The 14,005-nt window shown below is 54.4% G+C and overlaps 1 protein-coding gene across 7 annotated transcripts; it reads left to right on the forward strand.

Annotated features, from left to right (window-relative positions):
* Positions 1 to 308: 308 nt before the first annotated feature.
* LOC101938624 (butyrophilin subfamily 3 member A1-like) lies at positions 309 to 11,966 on the forward strand. Of its 7 annotated transcripts, none has more exons than XM_042842671.2 (10): positions 309 to 524; positions 1,007 to 1,087; positions 1,192 to 1,448; positions 2,805 to 3,146; positions 3,582 to 3,863; positions 4,215 to 4,328; positions 5,275 to 5,295; positions 6,190 to 6,210; positions 7,077 to 7,100; positions 8,704 to 11,966. In XM_042842671.2, exons 3-10 carry the CDS (start codon positions 1,370 to 1,372, stop codon positions 9,339 to 9,341), a joined length of 1,521 nt encoding a protein of 506 aa, XP_042698605.2. In that variant the 5' UTR covers positions 309 to 524; positions 1,007 to 1,087; positions 1,192 to 1,369; the 3' UTR covers positions 9,342 to 11,966. The 7 variants fall into 7 exon arrangements, with proteins under 7 accessions (XP_042698605.2, XP_008174380.2, XP_023968412.2 ...); XM_008176158.4 differs by having other exon boundaries at positions 1,272 to 1,448; XM_024112644.3 differs by lacking the exon at positions 6,190 to 6,210 and having other exon boundaries at positions 1,272 to 1,448.
* Positions 11,967 to 14,005: the final 2,039 nt, after the last annotated feature.

Below are 14,005 nucleotides of genomic sequence, written 5' to 3' on the forward strand. Positions count from 1 at the left end.
AGTTGCCGAGTGCTGCAGAAAGCAGCAAGAAATGCCCCTGGTGAAGGTAAAAGTGCTGCATGATACATGGGGTTCACAGCGTGGGTCAGTGGCTCTCAGCATCCCCCGCCCCCACATTGTCCCAGCGCCCCAGTTGCTCGGTGTTCTTATTAATGATCATAATCCTAAGAAAACAGCCCCAGTGTTGGCATCGCTGCGGGGCGGGGGGACAGGGAGGGATGGGGGAGATCAGAGTCCGCTGGGTGCAGCCCTGCTGTGCAGCCCAGCCCCAGCCATGCGATGTCTGGCTGTTCCGGGGCGGACTCAGTGGCCAGGCCGGGAACGCCCCGGAACGGGGGAGGGATATTTCCTTGTCCTGCGACGGGGTGGGACGTGTCGGGGGCCAGCTCACCCCGCGGGGGACTCTCCAAAATGCTCCGCCTGGTTCCCGTCCGGGTCTCGTGTTTACAAACCCCCAGGACATCCCGCCTGCTCCCGAGCCCCTGAAACCACCCCCTGGCCCTGAGCGCCAGGTGTCAGTAACCGTAAGTAGCACATTACACACTCCCTGGGCCAGCTGCCTCCAGAAAGGGGAGATTCTGAGACAACCCGTCCCGGACAGCTGGCACCCCGCTTCCCAGCCCCCCCTCCGCTTGTGGGACCGGGGGAGCCCTGCCCAGAAAGATGGGGGGCTCCGGGGGACAACGCCAGGAAACGATTTCTTGCAGCGGCGCTGGAACAAAGTGCACGGGGGGCGGGTGCTGAGAGCTCTGGAATTGTAAACCCTGGGAAACCACTTCCAGCAGGGGGTGCCGCAGCCCCTGTGGTTTATTCACCAGCCCCTGGGGAGAAAGGGTGATTTCTCCATTTCCCCACGTTTTAATGAGTCAATTAACTAGTTTCTCTCCTGCTGAATTATTCTTACCGCCATGTTACCGTATGTCACTTCCTCCAGCTCAAAGAGGGAGACAATTACCGGCTGGGACGCGGGGCGACTTTCACTTTGCATTTCTTCTTTCTGTACTAGGGAGGGGAAAAGTCTGAAAAGGAGCCAAGAGTTGGGCTTTTATCTGCCATTTCAAAGCAAAACACAGCGTGGAAACGCCAGGTAAACGCGCGGGGGGGTGTTCCCCTGGCAGGTTTTGGTGCTGACGGTTTTGTTTCCTGTGGAAAGTAAATACAATTTCTTAAGAGAAAATGCTGATTTTGCAGGAGGCCCCGTTGTTTCGAGGGGAAAGCTTTTGGTGAAGAACTGACCTGTTGAGGGGCTCCCGGGTGTTGTGCCTTTCCAGGTCCCATGCGGATGAGGAGCCCAGAGCTCGATGCCCCCTCTGTCCGGTGACCGGTGCTCTGTGACGGTGCCGGGAGACGTCTGCCAGAGGCCCGCAGGATGCAGAGCACCCAACACCGCTTTCAGGCCATACCAGTTGCCCTCTGCCTCCTCCTGGGCATTGGGACAGCAGCCCCAGGTGAGACTGGCATGTGTGCCAAGGGGACACCGTCAGGATGTGATCCAGTCTGTTCCAAACCAATGCTCCCCCACATCCAGTGCAATTCCACAACTGCTGCGTCTTAGTTCCACATCCCAAGGGTAGCACAGGGCTCAAACCACCTCGGATGGCCAGTGCCCAGCGAGCCATGGGCAGCTTGAACCCTCACAAGGTGCTGGGTGCTAGAGAAGATGCCCTCTTGGTTAGCAGGGGCCAGTGCCCCGAGATACACCTACCACCCTCTACTGGGGCTCGTCTATACCCCACAATTCGCCAGCATGAATGGGTTAAAAGCTCTCTAGTTAAACTGGCCCTACCACCAGTGTGGGCACCTCTCTGGTGGCTTCCCACTAGTTCTCCCAATTGGCCTCAGGCCTGGGTATTGATGAGTGTGAGCTAAGTTTAAATCAGTTTAAGTGTGCACACGTGCAAACACACACCCGCAGGTTCAGTTAAATCTATTTCACATCACGGCTGTACCTAGGCCTCCTCATTCTGGGGTTGGTCTGTAATAACACACTCACACGCTGGTTTTACACTTTTTCAGCGCATAGGATGAGCCCACAAGGGGAGCAGAGTTGAGGTTTTTCAAGCCTCTGGAAATCTGACCGCTCCTGACTTTTGAATGCTTGATTAACTACCTGGTATTCTTTTGATGTAGTGTCATTGGAGGTAATTACTGTTACAGTAGCACCTAGAGATACCATAGTGTCTGGCACTGCGCAGACACACGGTGGCTGAGATCAGAGCCCCGTCATGCCGGGTGCTGCACAGACACACAGTGGCCGTGCTTAGGGCCCCGTCGTTCTGAGCGCTGCGCAGACACACGGTGACTGAGATCAGGGCCCTGTTGCTGCACAGACACACAATGAAAGACAGTCCCTGCCCCAAAGAGCAAATACTCTAATAATAGCACCTAGTTCTTATCTAGCACTTTACAGCCATAGATCTCAGGGTGTCTTGCAGAAGAGACCAGTATCATTATTCTCACAGTACACATGGGGAAACCGAGGCACAGACAGGGAAGTTCCTTGCCCACATTCACTTAGCAGGCCAGTGCAGAGCCAGGAATGAACCCAGGACTCCTGCCTCCCAGGCCAGCGCTCTAGTCACTTGGCCACAGTGTCTCTAAAGAAGCCTGGATCTTTATCCCTGTGTCCCAGCAAGGGCGTTGAGGCATAGGGTGATGGAGTGACTGGCCTGCGGCTACACCAGGGATTGGTGGCAGAGCTGGGAACTGAGACCGCCAAGCTGGCCACCTCTCGGCGGGGACTCGCTGAACATCAGCCCCTCCCCCTCCCATGCTCTCTGACCAGACACTGTTTTCTCCCCCAGAGTCATTCCATGTGCTGGGTCCCGCCAGCCCCGTCTCCGCCCCGCTGGGGGGCACTGTGCTGCTGCCCTGCTACCTCTCTCCCGCACTCAGTGCCCAGGCCATGCAGGTGAAATGGAGCCGTCCCCAGCTGGGCCAGGATGTCCACGTGTACCTGCCGGACGGGAGCGAGGTACAAGGAACGGGCTACCAGGGCAGGACGGAGCTCGTCATCCAGGGCCTGGCCAACGGGAATGTCTCCCTGAGGATCCGGGACATCCAGCTGTCAGACGAAGGGCAGCACTTGTGCGAGGTCCAGTCACCTACTCACTACAGCACGGCCCTGCTGGAGCTCAGCGTGACAGGTGAGCGGCTCTGACAGCGTGTGGCTCACTCCCACGGGAGCGCCGGGCGTCGCAGTGCAATGGGGGATCATGACACGCCCTTGGACCCGTGCGCTGTCCTGCTGCATTTCACCTGCAGATTCAGGAGTGGAGATTTCCACAGTTGTCCTGGGGATTTGGGTACCCAGCTCCCATTAAAATTCCCTGGGATGCCTCCCCAGAGTGCAGCCTTTAGAAGTGCCATTCCCAGAATCAAAGGCTTAAAATTGTGGGGGGCAGACCCCCAGCCGGTGTCTGTAGCTCCATTGGAGTCAATGGGGCCAGATCCCCAGCCGGGGTCAATGGGCTGTAGCTCCATTAGAGTCAGTGGGGCATATCCACGGCTTTGTAAAGTGCTTTGAGATCACTGCTATCACAGATGTGTTAACTTTTTGCTACTGATTGTCCATCCCCCAGGCTCTGGCTCAGACCCCGTCCTGCACATGGCTGGGCACAAGGACCTGGGGGTGTGGGTCTTGTGTCTCTCTGTGGGGTGGTACCCGGAGCCCCGCGTGATCTGGAGGAATGGCCGCAGGGAGACCCTGAGCCCCGAGTCTGAACAGAAACCGCGCAGTGACAACGGCCTATTCAACGTCTCCAGCTCCTTGGTGGTGACTGAGAGCTCGGACCCAGCACTGACCTGCACTGTCAGAGCCGGCTTCTCCGGCCCAGAGAGAGAGACAACTATTCGTATCACAGGTGGGCTGCCTGCACACCTCAGGTTCCTCCCTGATGCTTACTCACGTTGGTTGGCCTCATTGCAGACAGGGGGTGACTCTGGATTGACCCCAGGGGAGCTGAGATCAGAATCCAGCCCTGCTCCCATTGCAGTTGGGGAGTGACTCCAGACTGACTCAAGGCAAGCTGAGATCAGAATCTGGCCTTGCCCCCAGGGCACTTGGGGGGTGACTCCAGATTAGCCCATGGGAGCTGAGCTCAGAATCTGGCTCTCAGCCCTCAGTACCTCCATTGACTTCACCTTTCCCAGCAAAGTGCTTAGGAGTGCTCTCGCTGCTCCTCTGAGAAGCTGCAATATTTGTTCTCCCTCAGGGCTCTTCCCCAGGCTTGCCCCGGAAATGACGGCCTTTTTCATCTTTCTACCAGTATATGTCTTCCTCGTGACTTTGGCTGTTTATCTTTTCCGAAAGCTCCAGGTACTCAAAGGTAACAATCTCATTCCAGGCAGTGCAGTAGGGAACGTGTTTCATTGAGAGGCCAATACTTCTTCCTAGGGGAACGTGTGGGTTACAGAGAGAAAATTCCATACAAACTACTTCTTTCCTGGAAGGCGAAAGTTAGTCACCCCTGTGCAAACAAAGTCAGGGCCCCATAGTAACAGGTGCTGCACAGACACACACATGACTGAGATCAGGGCCCTGTTGCGCCAGGCACTGTACAGGCACATGGTGACAGCCTCCCTCCCCTAAAGAGCGAAATAAAATAGAGTCAACATAAACAAAGGGTGGGAGGGGAAACTGAGGCAGAGAGAGCGGCAGTGTCTTTCCCAAGCTCTCCGAGCAGTTCAGCAGCAAATCCAGGAACCAAAGTCAGCACTTCTAAAGGCCTGTTCAGTGCTCTAATCATTGGCCCATGCTGCCTCTGGCTTAATCGGGGGAAAAGCTGAGAGGAAGGAGAAGGATAAGCCCAAATGATTGTGCCTAAGCCCTGCCCAGCACCACAGATCCCAGGGAAACTGGCCATTGGGCGAGCCAGTCCCTGCACTCTGCCTGGCCAGCCACGTCTTTCTCTCAGGCTTGATCGGCCTGTATGGCCTCCGGCAATGAGGCTCTTTCTGGAGGGTTTTCGAGAGCACAGATCTGGCTAAGAATTCATTCCTAGAGGGTGAAAATGGACACCCACTGGGAGGGCTGGGCCAATGGATTCTCCCTGGCTGCCCCCTCTAGGACATACATACATTTCCCCAGAGCCATGCGCTCCCCTTGGTCTGTCCCAGGAGGTGGGAACGGGATGGGAGTGGCGTGCGTGCTCAGTGGGGAGGTGAGGGAGAAACAGCCGTAGCGGGATGGTAGAGATGAGCCACACAGAGCGCAGTAAATCCCCCTTGAATGTCGCTCCTGCTCACAGCCTCACCTCTTCCTTTCTCTTCCAGAGGAGGTGTCCAAAGAGCGCGGTGAGTATTCCCGACACACGATCACTCGTGTCTCTGTAACATCGCCTCAGCGGCCATCGCATAATAGTTTATCAGGGCAGAACTGAGAGATCCCACCCGATATCAGGGCCCCATAGTTCCGGGCACTGCACAGACACGCAGTGACCGAGATCAGGGCCCCGTCGCGCCAGGTACTGTACAGACACATGGTGACAGCCTCCCTCCCCTAAAGAGCGAAATAAAATAGAGTCAACATAAACAAAGGGTGGGAGGGGAAACTGAGGCAGAGAGAGCAGCAGTGTCTTTCCCAAGCTCTCCGAGCAGTTCAGCAGCAAATCCAGGAACCAAAGTCAGCACTTCTAAAGGCCTGTTCAGTGCTCTAACCATTGGCCCATGCTGCCTCTGGCTTAATCAGGGGAAAAGCTGAGAGGAAGGAGAAGGATAAGCCCAAATGATTGTGCCTAAGCCCTGCCCAGCACCATGGATCCCAGGGAAACTGGCCATTGGGCGAGCCAGTCCCTGCACTCTGCCTGGCCAGCCACGTCTCTCTCTCTCAGGCTTGATCGGCCTGTATGGCCTCCGGCAATGAGGCTCTTTCTGGAGGGTTTTCGAGAGCACAGATCTGGCTAAAAATTCATTCCTAGAGGGTGAAAATGGACACCCACTGGGAGGGCTGGGCCAATGGATTCTCCCTGGCTGCCCCTTCTAGGACATACATACATTTCCCCAGAGCCATGCGCGCCCCTTGGTCTGTCCCAGGAGGTGGGAACGGGATGGGAGTGGCGTGCGTGCTCAGTGGGGAGGTGAGGGAGAAACAGCCGTAGCGGGATGGTAGAGATGAGCCACACAGAGCGCAGTAAATCCCCCTTGAATGTCGCTCCTGCTCACAGCCTCACCTCTTCCTTTCTCTTCCAGAGGAGGTGTCCAAAGAGCGCGGTGAGTATTCCCGACACACGATCACTCGTGTCTCTGTAACATCGCCTCAGCGGCCATCACATAATAGTTTATCAGGGCAGAACTGAGAGATCCCACCCGATATCAGGGCCCCATAGTTCCGGGCACTGCACAGACACACAGTGACCGAGATCAGGGCCCCGTCGCACCAGGCGCGGCACAGACACGCAGTGACCAAGATCAGGGCCACATTGTGCCAGGCTCTGCACAGACACCTGCATAGCCAGGAAGGAGTCTGAGGGACCTGGAAGAGTGTGAAGGACCAGAGATGCTTCAGAGGCTGGAGTGGGGAAAGCAAAAGATGCTGTCTAGGGTTAGAGTCAGCTGAGGTGGAGAGAGATCTGCAGGGGATGGCACCCAGCGCGGGATGGGTCCAGACCCAGAGCTGCTGCCAGTTGCTGTGATCATGTTCACCCAAATGGAGCTACGGTTGATTGACACCAGCTGGGGGTCTGGCCTGCTTGCTCCCAGTTTTCTCCGGTTGCTGGAATCAGGCTCCCGCCCAATGAGTGTGCGAGCTGTGGTTCAGTATTGGGCTGCTGAGCAAATGGGAAGGAATTTTCCTCAGTAAAGTTTCAAAAGATTTTTTTAAAAACTTTTCATAGAAATTTTCCTAGTGTTTTTTAGTGAACAACAGAGAATATTTGCAAACCAAAACTGTTTCTTTACTTTAAAAAATTGTGGTTTTGTATTAAAAAACAATGGAGAATTTTGAACAAAATGAAAACTTTCATTGGGGAGGAAATGGCTGTGTTTTGTTTAACCCCCCCCCCAAATTTAGATGGGATTTGTTTCATCTGTTCTCGCTGCTTCCCCAGCTAATTGACCTCCTTTTTTTATCATTGCAGAATGGAGACAATTTCTTGATAAAGGTAAAAAAAAAAAAAAAAAAAAAAAGTTTTCTACTTATCTCCAGTACTCGCATGGTTTGACTCCTGCTGTCTCTGAGCTCCCTCCTTGTCTTCCATGTATTGACTATCACAGGCCAGAGGTAGGGCTCAAAGGAACAGTGCCTAACTCCCTTTGGTGCCTAAGTAGCTTTGAGGAGCTGGGCCTAAAAGACTTGACCACAGTCATCACACTGAAAGCCTGGATCTGAGATTCCCAGCTGAGCTTAGACAATGGATCTTTCCCAGGCTAGGACCACGAGGACGGGTGTTATGAACTGGGGCATGGGCAGCCAGGCCTTGTGGTTGGAGCTGGAGTCAGTGGCTAGAAACGGTGCTGACGGTCAGAGCCAAGTCAGGGCCAAGGGTCAGCAATGGAACAGACTGGGCAGGACAGGGGGCAAGGCGGGGAGCAGGGCTGGCCCAGGAGAGATCGCAGCTGGGGGCACGTGGGTTGAGCAGCTTGAGATCTGTTGTTGCTGGTGGGCTGACATCCGCGGGTGATCAGGCGGCCCTGCGGTGACTTGGCTGTGCTCACAGGCTGCCTGGAGACCGGGGGACAAGTGCCGCTTCCAGCCCTCCCTCCTGACCCCGGGAGCTCTGCTAGCCGCACACAGACACTGGGTAATACAAAGCACAGGACACCACTGCAATATCCTTCAGCTTTCCCCAGCAAGAGCATGGAGATGCAGTGACCTTTGTAGATGGCCCCGGTGAGATTCTTCCTGAGCACAGGGCTAGTGGAAAAGAGGGGTCTGTTACCATGGAAAAGTCCAAGAAGAAAGATTTTTCTCTTTTCATTTTTGTTCGTATTTTCTGTGGATAATTCCGACTCTCCATCGAAATGTCAAAACCTGAAACATTCCAGCCAAAAATCTCCCTAGTTTGTTTTTTGGATGAAAATTATTTGGCTTCTGACCAAAGTATTCTGCATTTTAGATTAAAATGATCTGGTTTGGAGCCAAAATATTTTGGGCAAACACTGGTTTTGGGACTAAAGCATTCTGGATTTGGGGTGAAGGTTGTCTGTTTTTTTGGCCAAAATATTTTGGTTTTGGAGCATCTGGTTTTTCAACAAAGCATCCACTCTGTCCCCAGAAGGCAGGCATAGAATTTTAGAACATAAGAACAGCCAGACTGGGTCAGACCAAAGGTCCATCTAGTCCAGTATCCTATCTTCAAACAGTGGCCAATGCCAGGTGCCCCAGAGGGAATGAACACAACAGGTAATCATCACGTGATCCAGCCCCTGTTGTCCAATTTTTCCAGCAAAAAACTGTTCCCTTGGAAAATATCCCACCAGTCCTGGTGGATCCTGTGTCCCATTCAGAGGTCCTCCCAAAAGAGGTTGACTTCTTAGGTCAGAGAAGAGCCAAATCATGCTTAGCTCCATTTTACAGATGGGGAAAGCGAGGGGGAGGGAAGGGAAGTGACTGGCCCCAGGTCAGCCATCAGGCCTGAGCTGGAAATAGAATCCAGGTATCCTAGTGCTCTATTCACTAGGCCCCATAGCGAGAGACTTGAGGAGCTGAGCAGAGAGGAGGTACTGCTGTGACTTGCCCTAGCGCCCGTATCCATCTCTCCGTAGTGTCCCTGTCAGCAGCAGATGTGACGCTGGACCAGAACACTGCCAACCCCTTCCTGGTGCTCTCAGTGGACAGCAGGAGTGTGACGTGCGGCATCCTCTGGCAAGACGTCCCCAAGAGTGACCAGAGATTTGACCCCCTCCCCTGCGTCCTGGCCTCCCAGTGCTTCGCAGCCAGGCAACACTACTGGGACGTGGAGGTGGGCCAGTGGGGAGACTGGGCCATCGGAGCAGCCCTGGGCACCATGGAGCGCATGGGGGTGTTCCAGCTGTCCCCGGATGTGGGGGTCTGGGCCCTGCAGTGCCAGGAGGGGGAGTGGAGTGCTCTCACCTGCCCCGAGACCCCGCTGCAGCTGGAGTCAGCACCCAGGATAGTCCGGGTACACCTGGACTGCGAGCGGGGGAGCCTGGCCTTCTACAACGCCGAGGGCATGTCACACATCTTCACCTTCACCGGCTGTTCCCGGAAACCTCTCTTCCCCTTCTTCTTGCTCTGGACCTCTGGGACTCAGCTGACCATACTATGTCCGGGGCAGAGAAAGGCCATGCAGATGGACAGGACAACATGTACAGTAACACCCAAACTGGGGAAAAGGCAGGGCAGTCTTATAGAACTTCTGATCATGCCAGGGCAGAGTTAAGGGTGTTTGGCTGGGAATTCCCTTGCGTTCAAAGGGGCAAAATTAAGAGTGTTAAATTCCTTTGTCTTCCAAGGGGCAGAGTTAAGGGTTTTAACCAGGAATTTCCTTGCAAAGGGACAGTGTTACGGATGTTTGCCCAGGGATTTCCTTTCTTTCAAATAGCTGCTTGATTAGAATTGAATTGTTAATTTACAGGGCGATGCTGAACAGAGTTAGATCGTGTCTGCTTTTGGCAGTTGGGTGATCCTCTGACTTTTGTATTGTGCCTTAAAACATCTGCCCAAAATAGTTATTACTGAATGAACCTATTTTACTGAGGGCTTAGAACTTACCTATTTTTTAAAAGGCATGTTTTATTTCAATATTTGAACCAATTTTGGCTACAGCCAGGGAACCAGGCACAATCAGACTTTCCTGTGGAGATGCAACTACTACTCAGTATTACCAGCCGGCAAAACTCCAAAGCTTAAATGTTTACACAGGAAACTTTATTTGTAAACTTGTTTCATTTTTCCCTGGAACCAACCTAAGTCTACATAAGGGTATTTAACTGTGAAATTAACATTGAGATACACAGCTCATTCTTTCTTAGCATGGGAAGTTCCCATCTGAGATCAGGGCCCTGGTGTGATGGGCTGTGCCCAGACACATGGTGACCGAGAGCGGGGCAGAGCTGGGAACTGTCCCCATGTTTATTGAGTCCCGATACAATGCCTTAACCATGAGACCAGTCATGCACAGCCAGGTGCTGGCTGGTGCCCATGCAGTTCCCCTGATTGGGCAGAGAACCTGAGACATATGTGAGGAAACCTCCTGGGCAGCAGTGATAGCACGGGCTGGGGCTTTGCGGGGGGGGGGGGGGGCTGATCTTTGTGGGGGGGATTCCAGCCTGTGGCAGGATGTAGTGAGACTGTGATACAAATGGAGCATGAAAAATCCTCGTGGTGGTGCTTTTATCTTCCCCCCACACACACACACACAGTCTCCTTTGTTTATTCAACTTTGTCTGTCTTTGCTTCAGCATCTTTGGTTTGTTTATTTCAGTTCCTTTCTGATTCACTTTTGGGAATGAAATGAACAGCAGCGATTCCTGACCCCTGGGAATCACAGGGGACAGGGGGCCCTTAACCCCTATCTGGCCAGGAAAGACAGGGGCCAATTGTCGTGGTTTGATCCTTGACAAGTCCCACGTGGCCTTGGAAGAAAGCAGAGTCTGGGGCCAGTCAGGACCAGAGCAGACCAGCTCTGCGGGTTTTGGGAAGGAGGCAGTTCAGATGCTGGAAGCTACCGATCAAACTTTTATTCCAGCCTCCAGAGTGAAAGGGGACATGCGTCTGACTTCTCTCTTCTGGGAGCCAGACGCACCACTTGGGGTGGCCCTGTGACAGCAGCCAGGCCTGCTTGTGCACGTGCATTTACCATGATTGTGCACACAGCACAGTCTGTGCAAAATCCAAGCCCAACCAGACACCTGCTCCCTGTGTGCAACCCCCCTCCCCCCCCACATGACTGTTACCATGGCTGTGCGGAACACGGAACTATCCGTGCAAACCCAGTGTACTCATGGGCAGAGTTGGGTGGGAATGGGGGGGTTGCCCCCCCCAACATTGTATATGTTGAAAGTGGGGTGTGTGCACAATTTAAAGGTTTGTCCACCACCCCTGAACAGCTTGAGTCTCCACCCCCCCGGGCAGGCCCCCCGCCCCGTTACCCTCAGGCTCCCCTCCCAGAAAGCAGTGGCCTCTCCCAGCAGCACCCAGCTGCTGCTCCTGCCTCTCCCCGCGGGGCGTGGCTGGCGGTTCACCTGGCCTCCAAAGGGGGGGCTACTCTGAGTCAACAGGAAACCCACACATGGGAGTGAGGCAGCCCTGCCCCCACCCCATGGTCCTGGTTGTGACATTATTAATATGAACTAGGACCGTATAGATCATTGTTGCAACCAAGGTCCTGTAATGGCACTAAATCTTGTATAAAGGGGATCAAATAAGGTGTCTAAGACAAGGTTATGGTTGCTGGTTATGATTATGCTATCTGGGGGCAGGTATCATTTTTGTATTTAAAGTTACAAGTATTGGCGCTATACTGCCTGTATTTCAAACTGGTGCTATGCTTCTGGGTGACACCCCAGATAATATGGCATCAGCTTTGCCTAGCCTGCTTGATGGCCCATTAAGGACCATCAGCTATACAACTGACCCATTGAGAGAAGGCAGATACAGCTGGTGACTCAGCAAGGCATGCAGGGACATGCCTATGGCCAGAACTCTAAGGTTTTTCTATGCCATGTGCTGGATAGTGTGTCTTTGGGACAAAGAAAGCAGAGATCACATGGCAAGAGACTATAAAAAGGCTGCTGCAGCTCCTCCATCTTCTCTTCAATCCTGCTTCTTACTTCTGGAGGGACTTTGCTACAAACTGAAGCTCTGAACAAAGGATTGAATGACCCATCCCAGCTGGGGAGGTTCCAGAGCCTTGATTTGAACCTGCAGTTTATTCCATCACTGCTACAAGTCTGAACCAAGAACTTTGCGTTTACTGTATTTAATTGATACCATTTAACCAATTCTAGCTCTCATCTATATCTTTTTCCTTTTATGAATAAACCTTTAGATTTTAGATTCTAAAGGATTGGCAACAGCGTGATTTGTGGGTAAGATCTGATTTGTATATTGACCTGGGTCTGGGGCTTGGTCCTTTGGGAGCGGGAGAACCTTTTTCTTTTACTGGGGTATTGGTTTTCATAACCATTCGTCCCCATAACAAGTGGCACTGGTGGTGATACTGGGAAACTGGAGTGTCTATGGGAATTGCTTGTGTGACTTATGGTTAGCCAGTGGGGTGAGACCAAAGTCTTCTCTGTTTGGCTGGTTTGGTTTGCCTTGGTATGCAAAGGAACCTCAGCCTGGGGCTGTAACTGCCCTGCTTTAAGCAATTTGTCCTGAATTGACACTCTGTTGGGTCTCACCAAAGCCAGCATCGGTACACTGGTTAAATTCCCCTCACCCTCCAGTTTCCTGTGCAAGATCTGAACAAACACCAGGACAGGCGCCCGGCCCCACGGCCCAGCAGTGACCCCCGGCCGGCACAGCCCTACTGCCTCGGGCAAGCTTGCAATTTGCCCCTACCCCCACGCGCGGCCCTAGTGGCCTGGCTGGAGCTGCCCCCATACAGAAGTCAATCTAGGCCTATGTGTGCGCTCTGCGGCCTGGGCCGGGGCCCAGGAACAGGGGGGAGGGGATGGGGGGGTTGTGTGTGCAGAAAGCCAGATTGCTCAGCACAGCCCAGGCCCGCCTGCCCCTGTCCATGAGCCACAATGTGGCAGCAGCTGCTAAGGAATGAGGGATGAGCTGAGTTATTGTCTGGCCACGTGGGGAGTGCAGAGCAGAGGGAAGTGTGGGGAGGGGCCCGTCTCCCATCTCTGCTCTCAGACCCCCCTCCCCATATGTCACGCTAGCAGTAAAGGGCTCTCAACTCAGGGCAACAGCCTGAGTGGGCTCAGAATCCAGGAGTCCTGCCTCCCATTCCCCCTCCCAGACCCAACTGCCCTCCCAGTGCCAGGCATAGAACCCAGGAGTCCTGCCTCCTAGCTTCCCCCACTCTACCCACTAGACACCACTGCCCTCCCAGCACCGGGGATAGAACCCAGAAGTCCTGCCCCCCATGCTATAATCACTAGACCCCACTGCCCTCCCAGCACCCTGGGGATAGAACCCAGGAGTCCTGCCCCCCATGCTATAACCACTAGACCCCACTGCCCTCCCAGCACCCCGGGGATAGAACCCAGGAGTCCTGCCCCCCCATGCTATAACCACTAGACCCCACTGCCCTCCCAGCACCCCGGGGATAGAACCCAGGAGTCCTGCCCCCCATGCTATAACCACTAGACCCCACTGCCCTCCCAGCACCCTGGGAATAGAACCCAGGAGTCCTGCCCCCCCATGCTATAATCACTAGACCCCACTGCCCTCCCAGCACCCCGGGGATAGAACCCAGGAGTCCTGCCCCCCCCATGCTATAACCACTAGACCCCACTGCCCTCCCAGAGCCAGGGGTAGAACCCAGGCGTCCTCACTCCCAGTCCCTGCCCCTGCTGTAACCACTGGACTCTACTTCAGCAGCCCCTGGTCCTGCATCCAGGCTTACATTTTTCCTGGACTCTGCTCCCAGCCCTGGAGGGAACGGCCAATCCAGTAGCCTCCTGCAGCAAATGGGCGCGGAAAGGGGAACCCGCCATGCAGCCTGGCATATGTGTGCAACCTCCCCCTTCCCCCCCGCACACACACAAAGCCCTGCACCAAGGCAGAGACCCAGCGGTGCCAGCAGGGCACTGGGGTGGGGGGAATGGCTGGGGATTGTGTGACAGGGAGACCTGGAGCCAGGGGAAGGGCTGGTGAGAGATGGGAAGCATGTGTATAGGGAGAGGGGGTGATTGGCTGGGTCACTGGCCAGACCCCCCCCATAAATACAGCCCCCCAACAACTGAAGCAGACCCTCCCCTCCCAGAGTCCATCCCCTGCCCTGCCCCAGATGCCCTGCCTGTCCATTGTCCAGGCCCCTCTGCGCTCCGGGTCTCTTCTTGCCTCACTTCCCTGCGGTGAGCTCAGAGCTCTGTACAATGGAGGCCAGCAGAATTATGGGGAAACCAAGGCACGGGGCAGGGAAGT

This window comes from Chrysemys picta, chromosome 12, assembly GCF_011386835.1.
Source record: "Chrysemys picta bellii isolate R12L10 chromosome 12, ASM1138683v2, whole genome shotgun sequence".
NCBI lineage: Eukaryota > Metazoa > Chordata > Testudines > Emydidae > Chrysemys > Chrysemys picta.